A 17,536-nucleotide genomic window follows, 5' to 3' on the forward strand; every position below is an offset into this window, starting at 1 on the left:
ACCGTTATAGGCAAGCCGATACAAATGGGACACGTGGATGAAGGTGGGGAAATCATGGCAAAGAATAAAAGTGCGTGATCTAGGAGGGAACGTGGGTGGCTGAAGGATTACGTGAGGAAATAACTTGAATATAAATAGAATAATTTTGGGTGTGAAGAGGGGGAGAAAAGATTAGTTGAGATTCTCTTTCTTGCTTACTCACTTTTCTGTTCAGGAGTGCTATACGGATACTAAAGGTTGTATTTATGCTTGATGAAATGGAATAAGAATTCTTTCTGTAATTAGTTGAATATGTACTAGCAATTTTTTGTAATTGTTGATTTCATTCATCTTGCATGCACACGTGGTGCTATCTTACATTAGTGCTTTCATTTTCTATCATGGCAGAGAATACTCGAATGAAGGAGCTACAAGCGAAGATTTCTCGTTTGAAGGAATCTGTTGTCAAAGTCAAGCAATTAGCCAATGCAGTGGTTGCTACGGATCGTGATTTGAAGAGTTTGATTGCGGCTCTTCATGAACGACAACATGATGATTCTACTCAATTTGAGACATTGGAGACTTTGATGGATTCGGTGTTGAAATCGATCAAGGCTTTGGAAACAAGTTCGCGTCCTGTTTATCCATCTACGTCATTTCAAGTTCGTAATGTCAAGTTAGATTTTCCTAAGTTTGATGGATCTGAGGTGTTACAATGGATTTTCAAGGCGAAACAGTTTTTTGATTATTATAAAACTACGGATGAACAACGGTTGCTCATTGCTTCTGTTCATCTAGAAAAGGAAGTGGTTCCATGGTTCCAAATGTAGGCTCGAACTAATGCATTTCATAGTTGGATTGAGTTCACTCGTGCTTTGAAATTGGAATTTGGCCCTTCACCTTATGAATGTCCTCGATCAGATTTGTTTAAACTTACATGGGAAGGTTCGGTGCTTGATTATTATGTTAAGTTTACAGCCCTAGCCAATCGTGTGCAAGGTGTAACCACAAACGCTTTATTGGATTGTTTTGTGGGTGGTTTGAGACATGACATTTGTCGTGATGTGTTGGTTCAGGCTCCTACTACATTGACGAGATGTGTGTCATTGGCTAAATTTTTTGAAGAAAAGTATGTTATCCAATAGAAATCTGATTGGTTCAATATCCATACAAAAAATCAATCACCGCCTACCAGTTCACAATCTCTAAAGTCCACTGCATTGCCTCCCTTATTGGCCAAATCAAACCATACTCCTCTAGACAAAAGTGCGACGGTGAAGAAGATGTCTCCCGTAGAGATTCAGTTGCGGAGAGAAGGGATTATGCTTGATGTGTGATGACAAATACTCGCCCTCTCACAAGTGCCCTAATAAGCAATATCTCTGGTTCCACTTAGATGAAGAAGAAGTTTTTGATGAACCTGTTCTGGATGCTAGTGTTGTTACAGGTAATATAAGCCTCAGCTTCATAGTGAACCTTACTTGTCTTTCAATGCTCTTAAAGGCTCGGCTGGAATTGGTACTATGAGATTTAAAGGAGTTATTAATGGTTTACTATGCAGATCCTTCTGGATAGTGGAAGTTCGGATAATTTCTTATAGCCAAGGATTGCTGCTTGTCTTAAACTACCAGTAGAACCAATTCAGGATTTTAATGTGATGGTTGGTAATGGAAGTGCTTTGGTATGGAGGGACTTATTAAGAGATTGGAGGTTAGAAATCAAAACCATGCAATTCAGCTGCCAGCATACTTACTTCCTATATCAGGTGCTGACTTGGTTCTTGGAGCTTCTTAGCTGGCCACACTAGGTGCTCACATATCTGATTATAGCAACTTATCATTGAAATTTATGCTAGATGATAAGTTTGTAACACTAATAGGGGAACAAACCAAGTTACCTACCTAGGCTCAATTTCATCATTTGAGAAGAATGTTTCATACTAATTCGATTACGGAAATGTATTCTCTCCATTTTCAAAATTCCAACAATTCACAAGATCATCTAGAGATAGCATTATTGTTGCATACATATCACCACGTTTTTGATTTTCCGTGTGGTCTACCTTCTCCTAGATCACATAACCATGTTATTCCTTTAGTACATGGTTCGAATCCTATTAAAGTGAAGCCATATAGATATCCTTCCAGCCAAAAGCAGATTGAATATTTAGGGCACACGGTTTCAAGGTCAAGAATTGCTAAGGAGGATGACAAGGTTCAAGCTGTTTTAGCTTGGCCTTTACCTGCCAGTCTTAAACAATTAAGGGGCTTTCTGGGACTTACAAGCTATTATAGAAGATTTATTAAAGGTTATGCAACCTTGGTTGGCATACTCACTAAATTACTATAAAAAAAAAAGATAACTTCCATTGGGTGCGAAGATACTAAGGTAATTGCACGGGCTTATACCCTCATTCAACCTTGGGGGCAAGGTCGATTTTGTTGGGGGAAGTAATGTAAGGAGGTGCAAAATAATGATGAGGTGGAGTCTGTTATAGGCAAGCTGATACAAATGGGACACATGGATGAAGGTGGGGAAATCATGGCAAAGAATAAAAGTGCGTGATCCAGGAAGGAACATGGGTGGCTGAAGGATTACGTGAGGAAATAACTTGAATATAAATAGAATAATTTTGGGTGTGAAGAGGGGGAGAAAAGATTAGTTGAGATTCTCTTTCTTGCTGACTCACTTTTCTGTTCATGAGTGTTATACGGACACTACAGGTTGTATTCATGCCTGATGAAATGGAATAAGAATTCTTTCTATAATTAGTTGAATGTGTGCTAGCAATTTTTTGTAATTGTTGATTTCTTTCATCTTGCATGCACGTGGTGCTATCTTACACAAACATCATATGCATATGTGATTTTTGAATGGATAAGATAAGAAATACGCTGCTAAGAGAGATCTTTCTTGTGTAAAAGTTTGAGATTCATGATCATGGGGATAACTAAGTTTAGGAGCCTCAGTCTCATTCGCTTGATTGCACGAGGTGAAACATGTGCGACACACTTGTCTCGATGCATCCTAGTGTATAGCTCTTCCTAATATAGAATGTCGTAATGGTTGATTTGACATGTCCTCCTAAACTACTCAACTTTCAAGTAACAATTGTCAATTAACAATTAATTTTACTGATGCTAAAAATATAACTTATTAAAATACTTAGTCAAATAATGATGAGTGTATATTTCATCATATACTTATTTTTTTAGAAACATTTTTTTTAAATGTCCTAATAACTTAAATGGTAAAATATAAACAAAAACTTATTATTTTAGTGAACATGTTATAATATCTCTACACATTTCCCTAAATTTTTAACTACAATTCTTGTACAAATAAAAGTAAATTACATTGACACTATCATGTTTCGTAAAATTACATAAAAACTCCTTATATTATTCTACTCCTATAATATAATCATCTTAATTGGCTAGTAAAAAAAATATAACCCTAACGTTTCTTAAATATTATATTAATAATCTCTTTAATTATTTGAAAAATATTACACCGCAACTTGTAAAAAGTTACTGTTCACGTTAAAAAAAAACAAAGAATATCGGTACAATTTCACAAATGACCTCATAAAAAAGTTATTGTCATTTTATTAAAAAAAAATGGCAAACCAAAATTTTGATGAAAGTGTTTATGAGGATTAAGTTAAACTTTTACCTTGTTTAATAATGTGAAAATTTTGTATTTATCTTTCTCTCCCTAGATATTAAATCTCTGAGATTCAATCGAAATTTTTAGTAAATATTTATAAGGATAAATAAACACAAAGTTTTCACATTACAAGATCATCTAAAAAGTTAACATAGAGAACTAAATACAAACAATATTGAGATTTCAACGTACATAAACTTTTTATTTATATTTATCAGTTTTGAATGAATAATCCACATGCTACAAGGAGAGCACCATTTCTTAAATAAAAGATGTCACCACCACTTTCTTCTTATCTAACAAACGGTATAATGAAGTACTCTGCATAAAATAGCTGGAAGAAGAAAACAAAACAGACAAGACATCATTAACAAGAGTTAAGAGCACAAGTGATCCACTTAACAAGTACAAGAGATGTGCATCTTTAGATAATTTTTTTTTATAAGTATTGTATAATTTATAAAATTAATAAATTAATTTATATAAACTCTTTCGTATTATATTCCGATTCCAAAAGTATATTTTTTAATTTATGTATAATATAATTTTATCTTATCATTTTTATTTTTAACTTTTTTTCTTAAAAATAATTATAACGAAGTTCATCTAAACAAGTTCTAAAATCAGTTTTTTTTCTTTTTCTTTAGTGATCAAAATTATAGAGCCATAATTTTCTTTTAGTCAAATTATAATGAATCCAATTTGTGAATTAAATTATTACAAATTTCAGGGAGTGTTGCACATGATTGGTATGCCTTGGAATGCTAGCGGTGTTAAGGTGTTTTAATTTTATAGTGATGTTTAGTACTCTTAACTTTTATAAATAAAAAATTGTGAATTAAATTAATTTTCCCTGTGTAGTTTCCTAAGAGAGAAACACCACCACCTTTCCTTGCCCATTTAAACAACATGATCCCAAGATATGAACCTTTTGAAGAGCTAGAAACCATTGAGCTCTAAGAAGTGGAGATTGTGCAAAGGAAAAGAGTAGTCAATCAGTAGTGAGAAAGATAAATATGTTTGTAAATTATTTACTGTGGTTTTTCATAGAAATTTAACCCTTTTATGTCAAAATATATATATTTCATTGTAGCCAATGGAAACCAAATAATAATTTTTCTATTTTTTTATAGAGTGGAAGTTAATAAATATATTCAACAAAACTTTTGATTCTCGATCAATACAAGCCAGAAAAGTAGTTAAATGGCTTATTTCTTTTGAATAATCACTGTATAAGTTAAAGTTCCTTATTAAGCAATATGTATTATATTAGTATTGAAAAACAGTTCTTTAAGTGATAAATAACTTATAAGGTTAATGCATGATTACCTTCCAGATAAACATATAGAAAGATGTTATGGCAGATTTGTTTTCCAGATCAACAGATTTGGCATGATACAAGAGGATCAAAGCCAAAAGACCATGTCCAAAAACCTAACACAGTGAAAGTGAAAATAACATTCAAATTTTATTGAAATGATCAAATATATCCACATTCACTCCTTGAAGGAGCCATTTTACCCTTTAACACTAAAATCAAAGACCATATAGATATATATAAAAGTCAAGATATTCTATGCAACAGAGATTGCTTTTTCCAAGGGAGGAATCTTCTTGTTTTAGTACTGTAGTTGATACAATATATGTACATCAATGAAGGGGAGTCGTGCGTTTTTAAACTTCTTGACGACATATTGCTTAAAAAAAAAAAAAAAAGACAAGTGCTAAATTTTGATAATTGACCAACCACTAATGTACAATATGCAGCATGTGGAATTAAAGAAGGTATATAAATCAAATTCATTGAAATTCTCTTTTCTAAAACATGTTAATCAAAATCAAATTCTTATAATCTAGACACCAAAAAAAAAAACATTGAAGCTTAAACTACTAAAGGATTATTATATAATCATAACTATATGATAATCAATGCAAGTAATTAGCACATTACTGTGATCATTTTACTCCAAAGATTGGAAGATGTTGCTCCCGCCATAACGGCAATTCCATAAGCCATTTCAAGAAGTGAAACACAAATCCAAAACATCTGAATAAAAGGAAAAAAACATCTTTAGGGAAAATATGAATACATGAGGACAAAACCAACTCATCTTAAATGTTAAATGAGAAGATCATACCCGCTTTTTACCGAAACGCACCGAAAAAGATTTAATGTCAAATATTTGATCTCCTTTAATGTCAGGTATATCCTATATAAAAGTCAATAAAAGGTAATTCTTACTTTCATGTATGGTGTAGGTCACATGCATAACATGGATAAACTTTTAACCTTTTTACCTTGAACAATGCTATAACCGAAGAGAAGAAGCCCATTAACGTTGTCGCCAAAATCAATGATTTTGGAAATATAATTGGCCTCTTAAACACATGCATCTGCATATATAAATTAATTTTACACACATATATTAGCAGCCAAGAAAACATTTGACTTAATCGGTAGGAAGGTTTCTTTTGTTGGATAGGAAACTAAGATGTACATAGTAACAATATGTTATGAAAACTATAACTGTTATCATGAGTTCAACTAAATCAACCCAAAAAAAATTGAATAAAAGATTTGCTTTTGTAATTATGTGTACAAAACCTAATGTACGAGTATCCATTACAACTTCAAAGAGTACAATTTAGTAGGTCAAAACCACCTGCATATGAAGAAAAAATGCAAATTGAACTATTATTGTCCGAACAACTACGATGCTCATGGCTGCAAGCACTGCAAATCTCTTCCACCTCAATAGGGGCAACTGAAAAATGGTCAATGACATAAGTTATTCAAAAATAATTGTAGTGTCTATTAATATATTTTCCATACAGAACAATCAGAAAACTAATAAACTAGCTTGTATCACATATTTTCACTTCTTAAACCCTTCCTTTAATATACACTATTTTCTTCCTATAAGGAATAGGATAGCTAAAAAAACTTGTCTATATATCAAACAAATTGATATCTATATATATTTTGTTTTTATGGTAACATTTTATATATTAGTATATGTAAATACTAAAAGTACGTGCAAATAATGTATAATATTTATTGCCCAGTATTTTGACAAGACTGCATAATGTTCACTAAACCCTGAAAGACCACAGCACAACACGACTTTTGTTTATATTGAAATGAACCAATTGTACAGTAACCCTTAATAATTTAATTTTCCTTGAATGATATATATGAGATGAAAAAGGTAATTTAAATGTCTTCCTAATTAATGAACTAACATCGATCGAATAACCGGTCCCAATCAAAAAGGTGATGATAAGAGCCCATAACAATGGCCATGAACCAGCAATCCATCCAACTCCAAAACTCTGTAAAAGAAAATAAAACGATAAGTACTGTTCCTTCTACCTTATTGTCATAAAGCTTATCTTAAACAATATATCACTAGTAAAACTATACAGAAAGGTGAAATTACTTCTATCGTACTTTGTCCTTCATTAATATTCACCATTCAAACCATGTTGGGTTAGTTCAATCACTAGGATATTGGAGGCATGCGCATCCAATGCAGATTCAATGATAAGAAAATTATTATTTTGATGAAATGTTTCAATGTTTCATTATAAAGATATAAGATCATTTCATAACCATTACATAAGTCAGCTCCAAAAGATTGTAGATCTTTCTAAAGATGAGATAGAAATTTAATTCAGAGAAAAAGTTGATTGTTAAACAAAGGCATGGCCATAGGCCAGAGGATATAAACAAAGGAAAATATTAAAATGAAATGGTTTGGAAAATATAGTTTGTAACAATTTTTAGCAGGGGAACTAATTGATTCCATAGAATAAAAAGAAAAAAAGAACTTATATTAATAATGAGGAAAAATCACGTACGAGACATGATGTTCATCCAAGTTTCCAAATAGGATATATAATACCTTAATTAAAAATAATGCAACAATAATAACACCAGTTGTGAAAGAAAACTCTCCTGATGCCAATGGAAGAAAAGGCTTGTTTATCTGCAAAAACATGTAACAGAAATCAATAATATTCTTTCTTCTGTTGAGTGACTGGCGCTGGAGTGCATGTGGGTGGTGCTGGTCAGAGCATAGCCCTTTTCAAGTTGAGTGCTCTACACATTTATGAAAACATAAGCCATTGCGAGGATGATGAAATGAGATTTTCTTTCAAAATTTTATCATTTCTTAAAGAGTTAATCACTTATATACTGCCAGTGTAAATATTTTTTTATACTAACAACCAATTATGTCTTTTAATTGTGTCATGTCACTCTTAAAAGTAAATGTGTTTATAGTGACATAGCACAATTAAAAGACATAATTGGTTGTAGTGATGGATCCAGAAACTTTAGATAGTGGGGGCAATAATTATTTATATATTTGTAGTATTAAAAATTTTACATATAACTTTTAAAAGTATAAATATATGTCATAATTATTTTTACAAGCTTTTATATATACGATTACAATTAAAGATGAAAATAAATTAGGTCATACTAGATTATATTATAATTTAGTAGGTTTGAATATAATTTAAAAAAATATATATATCCTAAGTATGATTTATTTATTTGTCATAAATATTTGATTAGAACTACAATCCTAAATACCTACTTTATAATAATTTAACACTAATAAAAAAATATAAAAATAAACATGTTAAATTTTATAAAAATAAAGTTTAATTTATTTATGATATAAATATGTTTTTAATATCTAATATATATTTTTAGATGATAGTTTTATTTTAAAATATATTTTATAATAAAAGTTTTAAATAGAACATAAATCTTTCAATCTTTTCTATTTTAATTTTTTTTAATCAACATATATAATAAATAGAAAATACAAAAGGTAAACATACATGCTGCAAATTTTATTTTAACAAATTAATTTTTTTAACATATTACATTATATATATGAGTATTAATATATATATATATATATATATATATATATTATAATCAAACTTTTTTAAAAAATTGATTTGTTATTAAGGAATATTCTTTTTCATATAAGAGAATTAATCTTCTTAAAAAATTTGACAAACATCAAATAAATGAATATCTCCTCCAAATTTATATTATATATATATGATAATTTAAATATATATGTTTATTTTATTAAAATATAATTTTTTTTAAAATATATGTTTTTTTAGATAAAAAAATATACATGTATCAAATGGTAGTGGGGGCAAGTACCCCACTATAAACAACCTAGATCCGTCGCTGATTGGTTGCCGGTGTAAAAAAAATTTTACACAGGCAATGTATAGGTAATTAACTCTTTCTTAAATTTAGGATCAATTTTCAAATTTGAAATTCATCTTTTTAATTTAATTATTTTTAAAAAAAATATTTTAATCTCAGAAATCATTGATAAATATTAAATAAGCCAATTGTGCAACACCAACTATAATCATTCTCATCCTCAACACCAAGAAAGGAATGTTGCTTTATTTAAATAAATAATTAATTAATTAATTTTAATATATTAAATATGGATAACTATCTTGTATAAGTGTGTATTCAAGAAATTTATCCTTAACGATAATATTTTTAAGTGTTTTATTTGATTATAGGATTTTTAGAAATTTTTTAACTTCTCATTCATCTATCAATTTTTATTTATTATATTTATTTATAATTTAAATAAAAACATTTTAAAAATAAATGTCCAACAATTAAAATTAATCTTATATCTCTAACAATACATAAATATAATAGTAAGTTATATATATATATATATATATATATATATATATATTTAGATCATTTTATCTTTATAACTGTTTTCAAACTATTTTTTCTTTATCTCTCCCACCATTCTTTTTATAACTTTTTTAAATAATAAAAACACATAATACCTCCCGACTATTATTAATAAAGAGAAAAAAATTAGAAGAAAGTAACCAAAAATATTTTGGAAAACGCGGAATTTTGTGACTCGTGTTTTTTAATTAATAAATGTTATTTATATATTTATATTTTTTTAATCTATACTTTTGGTAGTGGGCAAAAATAAGACGGAAAAGAAAAGGGGAAAAAAAAAAAACCTCGTTGCTATATTAATAAGAATGAATACTACAATTATTATTTGTGCAAGAGCTAAGTGTAAATGGGTATTTATTTATTTATATTATAATTCACGGTTATATGAATGAACATTATAATACTTTTAGCTATACTTTAATCATTTTCAATTTGTCATCCCTGATATTGCATGTTCGCCTCTAAATCGCCTAGCATCATTCTTCAATAAAAAATTAAATTTAAATCCCTTCTAAGATAAATGAATTTTGAATTACTATTTTTTAAATGGATTTTTTTTTCGTTTTTCTTTCTCATTTTGATATATGTCTTTTATGTTTTAATAATAAATCAACTAAATATATTTCTTTAATTAACTATTTTCGTATGAATTGGGTGAGAAGTGCGATCATCTATTATTTATTTTTTTTTGCCCAATAAATGTGTACGAAAGTGTGACGAAGAGAGAGTGAGTTTTAACTCTTTACCTTAAAAGAATCAATAAACGGAACTCGAAGGAAGCTTAATTAAAAGTAAAGGATAATCAATTATGATGTAAATCATAATAAATTATGCAAAATCAACACTGTTATTTCCTATAACCAGAAGTGCAAAATGACAAAAAAAAAAAGAATTAATTAGCATATTTTTTACGTTTGGTAATAAGTTTCGTACCTTGTCAATCTCAACATCAGTTAATTGATTCAACCCTACAACATAAATGTTCATAAAAATGGTAGCTGTGATGGCCTGAAATTGAAGAACTCATCACAATTAATAATTAATAAGGTTATGTAAAGTAGACTAATAGAATGCATTATCCATTTTTAAGCAACCAACATATTTGAGTGACTACCTGGATCAAGCCAATAAAAAATGTCGGAGAAATATCTGATAATTTCTGCACCGCAAGGAGAGACACAGAAATTATGCTTAACGCCTGTGCAAACACATAAAAAGTAAGCCTTGCTAAACAATTCAGAATATTTCATTTGTTTATGAAACAAGGTGTTTTATACATAAGAGAATTTGATTAACTATTAAAAGAATTGGAAAAATATTTGACTTAACTGTGCCAATGATTGTGTGTGGCCTGGTAAACCTGTAGAAAGCATTCAAATTGTCTTTGACAGAACCCCAAATGCTTTTTGGACTATAATCTTGAGGTTTAGACTCAAATGATTCTCCAACAATTGCATTCACAGCATTACTTCTGGCACGTTCTTTATATGTGGATCCTAACTCAATGCATTTATAATGATGCTTCAAATTATGTTGCTGCTGATACCTAACTATAGGATATTCATTTCGGATTTTCTTAGTTTTATTCCAAGAAGCTTTTGTTAGGTGAGAACCTAGAATATCAATTGTGGAATGTTAGTAGCAGTAAAATAAGAAAATGAGAAAAAAAAATTCTCCATTTGATGAGTACTTCTTTTGTTCAAGCTCTTGAAAGCGACACTCAAAATCACAAATTGCTATTCTACAAAGAAATTTCTTGTTTGCAATACTTGGACAAAATGTTTTAGTTTTCTCGATTAATTCCTCTTCCATATTTTATCAAAAATATTAGAAATAATTAGGCAAACATTCTAGTAATGTCACATCAAATTTTTTCAGAAAAAAAGGACAAATACCTTAAATTTTAAGAAAGATTACACCAAATGTACCAATTTGCATGTCTTACCAGCGGTAAAGGAAGAAGCTAAAGACCCGAGAGGCATAGAAGCCATTTATCCACACTAGCTTTACAAAACTGAGTTCTGACTTTGATTATTCAAACATTGGCTGTCACAGAGAAGGAATGGTCTTTATGATAAGGCTCTCGTCCAAGTATGGAAACGATTCAATCACAAGATACGGTTGTAAGTAAGAAATAACAAAAAATTTGGATGGAAACAATAGAAATAGAAATGATGATAAAAATGGATGTTGTTTGGTGTAAGTGAGACAGAAAAGAAAATTTTGAAGTTAGTTACGTCCACCGTGAAACATTTCCACACTCAAAAGTGATCGATATTGAAGAAATTGGTCCCAATCTTATAATTAACCTACACCACCATAATCTATACTTCTATACTAATATATAAAGAGAATACTTGGATGTGTAACTACTTTTGGTCTTCACTTTTTAATAGACCATTATACCCCTCAAACATAAAAAAAAATTCTTATATATCATTTCTAAATAATTACACATGATCTTTTAATATTTTGTCTATGTATAATTATTAGAGGTACGAAGTGTCTGGACCCTTCTAGTAATAATAATAATAATAATATAAAATTTAAAAATTATATGTAATTCATTTCATTAATTTAAATTAATGTATAGAATATTTTTATAATTATCTGTCAATTTTGAATTAATGAAATAAAATATTAAATAATTACAATTTTTTTAAAATTATAAATGTAACATCCCAAAAATTTTATTCTTATGTATTGGGATTATTAGAAGGATTATCATATTTTTATACGTATTTTACTATTTACGTATACGTATTTTACTATTTACGTATACGTATTTTACTATTTATGTATACGTATTTTTACTATTTACATATACGTATTTTACTATTCACGTATACGTATACGTGAATAGTAAATGGCTGCTAAGGAAACCACGAGGGAAGCAAGTTTCAATTTTTTAATTAATTTTAATATTTTAATGAATAGTGCATAGTAACTTATAATATTATTTTAATGAATAGTGCATAGTGCATAGTAACTTCAAAATTTCTATAAATAGGGGCCTAAGGTTTTGAAAATTTAGAATTTTAGAGAGAAGGAAATTCTGGAGAAATAGAGAAAGAAAGTAAGAGAGAGAAGGAGAAAGAAAAGGAGGTTCTGCTCCAGTGCCGTGTTTAAGGAGAAAGAGGAAGAGATTCTGCCCTAATTCCGATTCCTTTTTAAGGAAAGAGAAGAGGAGATTCTGCCCAAGTTTTTAGAGAGTTATTGCGCTAGTTCCAACTCCTACTTATCCAGGTAAGGGGGGAGTGGGAAACCTTGCTTGGGGGTGTGGGAATAATTGTTAAATAGTCTGTTTGTTGGATTGGCTCCCGATCTCTTGCTTGCTATTTATTTCTTTGAATATGTATTATTGATGTGATTTGTTTTATATCCTATTTATTTACATATTAGAATCTATTATTTGAATGGAAGGCTAAGCCTCCTAAGTATTTATAAATTTGTAATCTGTTATTTAAATGGAAGGCTGAGCCTCCTTATTATCTTATATTACTTTTTAAGCTTCCTACTTTACTTAAAAGATCTTAATATATTATTATTAATAAATATGTAATTGATGTTAAAAAAAGAATAAGTTTTAGAATAAAAATACCTATGCGAACTTATGAAGATCTTATTATGACTTGAGTATATGAAGTATATATGAGACCTATGCGGACCTATGAGGATATGACTGTATGAAATATGTACTCATGACTTGTGACCTACGATCCATGAATGGACCGTTGAACTGTTGAACTATTGGACCGTTGGACTATTGGACCGTTGGATTATTGGACTGTTGGACTATTGGACTATTAAAGTTGGATTAATAAAATAAATCATAATTATGAAATATGAATCTTATATGTGTAATATGCTAAATGTTGAGTCTATGAATGTATGACATGCATCATATGCATATATTATTCCAGGTGTGCCGCTGAGGCCGCATACCAGTGATGCTAACAAGGTGTATGATCACCAGTGATAGGTGTGCCTTCGGGACACCAGTGATGTAACATGCTAACGAGGTGTATGAACACCAGTGATAGGTGTACCTTTGGGTCACCAGTGATAAATTCTGAAACTTCCGTATGGCGCCACATGCATACATTAGTGAGTCAAGTCAAGAAAATCATTATACATAAGCATATATGTGAGATTGATTATATATGTGAATTATATTGCGTGTGTGTGTGCTATTTAACTTTTATTTCTTCATCTACAACTGAGTGAGATGTTTCTCACTCCCTTGTTGTTTTTTCTGTATATGTTTAAATTTATGTTGCAGGTGTTCATCATCATGAGGATGTTGGTGATGAGGCCTAAAGGTTTCTTGGGGCATGCTCTGATAGGATGTGACATCGGGTTTAGCTAGGATTTATCTCATGTTTTTCTTATTCTAAAAACATTTTCTTTTCTTGTGTAATTTAAATAAATTATAAGTTGATTCCTAACTAGGAGGCACTGCCACCTTTACTGGGATTGATTTATAATCTTTGTTTTATTATGACTTCTTAAGTTATATATATATGTTAATGAATTTATGAATGTGCATCTTCTACCTTATGATACTTATTGTTTTATATCAATCTATGAAAATCTTTTATAAATATAGTTTATGTTTATTAATGATTTGTGTAATTTAAATAAATTATAAGTTGATTCCTAACTAGGAGGCACTGCCACCTTTACTGGGATTGATTTATAATCTTTGTTTTATTATGACTTCTTAAGTTATATATATATGTTAATGAATTTATGAATGTGCATCTTCTACCTTATGATACTTATTGTTTTATATCAATCTATGAAAATCTTTTATAAATATAGTTTATGTTTATTAATGATGTTGGGGTAGAGGGTGTCACATTTATGTTTCATAGATTGATATAAAACAATAAGTATCATAAGGTAGAAGATGCACATTCATAAATTCATTAACATATATATATAACTTAAGAAGTCATAATAAAACAAAGATTATAAATCAATCCCAGTAAAGGTGGCAGTGCCTCCTAGTTAGGAATCAACTTATAATTTATTTAAATTACACAAGAAAAGAAAATGTTTTTAGAATAAGAAAAACATGAGATAAATCCTAGCTAAACCCGATGTCACATCCTATCAGAGCATGCCCCAAGAAACCTTTAGGCCTCATCACCAACATCCTCATGATGATGAACACCTGCAACATAAATTTAAACATATACAGAAAAAACAACAAGGGAGTGAGAAACATCTCACTCAGTTGTAGATGAAGAAATAAAAGTTAAATAGCACACACACACGCAATATAATTCACATATATAATCAATCTCACATATATGCTTATGTATAATGATTTTCTTGACTTGACTCACTAATGTATGCATGTGGCGCCATACGGAAGTTTCAGAATTTATCACTGGTGACCCAAAGGTACACCTATCACTGGTGTTCATACACCTCGTTAGCATGTTACATCACTGGTGTCCCGAAGGCACACCTATCACTGGTGATCATACACCTTGTTAGCATCACTGGTATGCGGCCTCAGCGGCACACCTGGAATAATATATGCATATGATGCATGTCATACATTCATAGACTCAACATTTAGCATATTACACATATAAGATTCATATTTCATAATTATGATTTATTTTATTAATCCAACTTTAATAGTCCAATAGTCCAACAGTCCAATAATCCAACGGTCCAATAGTCCAACGGTCCAATAGTTCAACAGTTCAACGGTCCATTCATGGATCGTAGGTCACAAGTCATGAGTACATATTTCATACAGTCATATCCTCATAGGTCCGCATAGGTCTCATATATACTTCATATACTCAAGTCATAATAAGATCTTCATAAGTTCGCATAGGTATTTTTATTCTAAAACTTATTCTTTTTTTAACATCAATTACATATTTATTAATAATAATATATTAAGATCTTTTAAGTAAAGTAGGAAGCTTAAAAAGTAATATAAGATAATAAGGAGGCTCAGCCTTCCATTTAAATAACAGATTACAAATTTATAAATACTTAGGAGGCTTAGCCTTCCATTCAAATAATAGATTCTAATATGTAAATAAATAGGATATAAAACAAATCACATCAATAATACATATTCAAAGAAATAAATAGCAAGCAAGAGATCGGGAGCCAATCCAACAAACAGACTATTTAACAATTATTCCCACACCCCCAAGCAAGGTTTCCCACTCCCCCCTTACCTGGATAAGTAGGAGTTGGAACTAGCGCAATAACTCTCTAAAAACTTGGGCAGAATCTCCTCTTCTCTTTCCTTAAAAAGGAATCGGAATTAGGGCAGAATCTCTTCCTCTTTCTCCTTAAACACGGCACTGGAGCAGAACCTCCTTTTCTTTCTCCTTCTCTCTCTTACTTTCTTTCTCTATTTCTCCAGAATTTCCTTCTCTCTAAAATTCTAAATTTTCAAAACCTTAGGCCCCTATTTATAGAAATTTTGAAGTTACTATGCACTATGCACTATTCATTAAAATAATATTATAAGTTACTATGCACTATTCATTAAAATATTAAAATTAATTAAAAAATTGAAACTTGCTTCCCTCGTGGTTTCCTTAGCAGCCATTTACTATTCACGTATACGTATACGTGAATAGTAAAATACGTATATGTAAATAGTAAAAATACGTATACATAAATAGTAAAATACGTATACGTAAATAGTAAAATACGTATACGTAAATAGTAAAATACGTATAAAAATATGATAATCCTTCTAATAATCCCAATACATAAGAATAAAATTTTTGGGATGTTACAATAAACTTGATCAACATATTAAAAACTTTAAAATTTGATATAAAATATGAATTATAAAATAGAGTAAGTATAGGTAAACTTACTTATAAAATAAATGAATCTCTCATTTAATAATAATAATAATAATAATAATAATAATAATAATAATAATAATAATAATCTATGTTATTTGTGTGTGACACGTGGATCTCCCTTTTCAATTATTTTTTATTTACAAGATATAATTGATATTTTCATTTTAAAAAATATTCAGTCTAACATTATTCAGATTAACGATATGTTGATACATAAATATATTTACTAATAACTAAAATTTCAAAAAATAATAATGAAATATTTCCTCAAGTTTTTCTTCTTTCTTTTTGACAAAAAATATGTTATAACTTTAAACAAAATAATTTATAAATAAAGTAGATCTTGAATTAACATATTAGTTATTGGTGGAAACATGGACTTTATCGCAATAGTTAGATCTAATAAAAATTTAATAGACTTAATTATATTTAATGAAAAATTAAATTGCTCACTTAACTGATATTTATTACTAAAACATTAATGTACTAATTAAAAGTTATTAATGTAATGCTTTATACATATAAATAAATACTTTATCTAAATAATATTAAATGTTATATTTATTAAATAACTATATTCATTAAACTAATAATTAAAAAATAAATTTATTAAATATAGGAATTTTTATCAGAATTTATATAAAACAATTACTAAGGAGGTGTATTGATTTAGGATTTTAAAAGACTTTTTTTGAGTAAAAAAGTTTGTTTGTATTCAATCAGGATTTTTTCACTTAAAAACAATCCAGTAGTATTCAATCTGGATTTTCAAGATTTTTTAAAAAGTCCATTAAAATTCATTGGTATTCATTTGAGACTTTTTACAACTTAAAAACAATCCATTGATATTAAAAAATATAGGGATTTTAAAGGATTGTTGTATTAGAGAGATTTTGAAAGACTTTTTAGTGGTATCTATAATTACCAAATTCATAAAACAATTATATCCAAACCCATCAGATTTTGGAGGATTATTTGAAGTGACTTTTTAAGTGCTTCAATAATTTCCAAGTGAGTTTTTCATCAATTTTTTTTCCTATGCTCATGTCTTCTCCATTTTTTTTCTACTAATAATACTGCACTACTGTTCATATATAATATTGTACTACTATTCTCATTCCATTCCCCTATTTGGTGAAATTCTTGTTCATAAATAATAGTGTCATTGACTTGCTCTATTTTTCTCTCTATTATCTTTAATTGACTTGCTCTATTTAGTTGAATTTGTTTCTCAGATATATGACACAGAAAACGCTTGAAA

General features: G+C 29.1%; 1 protein-coding gene and 2 long non-coding RNA genes across 4 annotated transcripts; 1 reads left to right on the forward strand and 2 right to left on the reverse strand.

The window, feature by feature from the left end:
* Nucleotides 1-3,717: 3,717 nt before the first annotated feature.
* Nucleotides 3,718-11,735, reverse strand: LOC109814853 (homogentisate phytyltransferase 1, chloroplastic). Of its 2 annotated transcripts, XM_020379367.3 has the most exons (13): nt 11,650-11,723; nt 11,358-11,458; nt 10,742-11,025; nt 10,527-10,610; nt 10,346-10,420; nt 7,554-7,637; nt 6,892-6,981; nt 6,312-6,413; nt 5,947-6,042; nt 5,787-5,858; nt 5,600-5,695; nt 4,978-5,082; nt 3,718-3,982 (listed from the first exon to the last, which is right to left on the reverse strand). In XM_020379367.3, the coding sequence occupies exons 2-13, from the start codon at nt 11,401-11,403 to the stop codon at nt 3,941-3,943; spliced, it is 1,176 nt and encodes a 391-aa protein (XP_020234956.2). In that variant the 5' UTR covers nt 11,404-11,458; nt 11,650-11,723; the 3' UTR covers nt 3,718-3,940. The 2 variants fall into 2 exon arrangements, with proteins under 2 accessions (XP_020234956.2, XP_020234955.2); XM_020379366.3 differs by having other exon boundaries at nt 11,358-11,735.
* A 348-nt stretch (nt 11,736-12,083) lies between these two features.
* On the forward strand, nt 12,084-13,954 carry LOC145950670 (uncharacterized). Its single transcript, XR_014428511.1, has 2 exons — nt 12,084-12,658; nt 13,695-13,954. It is a non-coding gene; the product is annotated as an uncharacterized LOC145950670 (long non-coding RNA).
* Nucleotides 13,955-14,331: 377 nt separating this feature from the next.
* On the reverse strand, nt 14,332-16,805 carry LOC145950672 (uncharacterized). Its single transcript, XR_014428512.1, has 2 exons — nt 15,628-16,805; nt 14,332-14,591 (listed from the first exon to the last, which is right to left on the reverse strand). It is a non-coding gene; the product is annotated as an uncharacterized LOC145950672 (long non-coding RNA).
* Between the last annotated feature and the right edge of the window lie 731 nt (nt 16,806-17,536).

This window comes from Cajanus cajan, chromosome 1, assembly GCF_000230855.2.
Source record: "Cajanus cajan strain Asha chromosome 1, NIPB_CcT2T_4, whole genome shotgun sequence".
Lineage (NCBI taxonomy): Eukaryota > Viridiplantae > Streptophyta > Magnoliopsida > Fabales > Fabaceae > Cajanus > Cajanus cajan.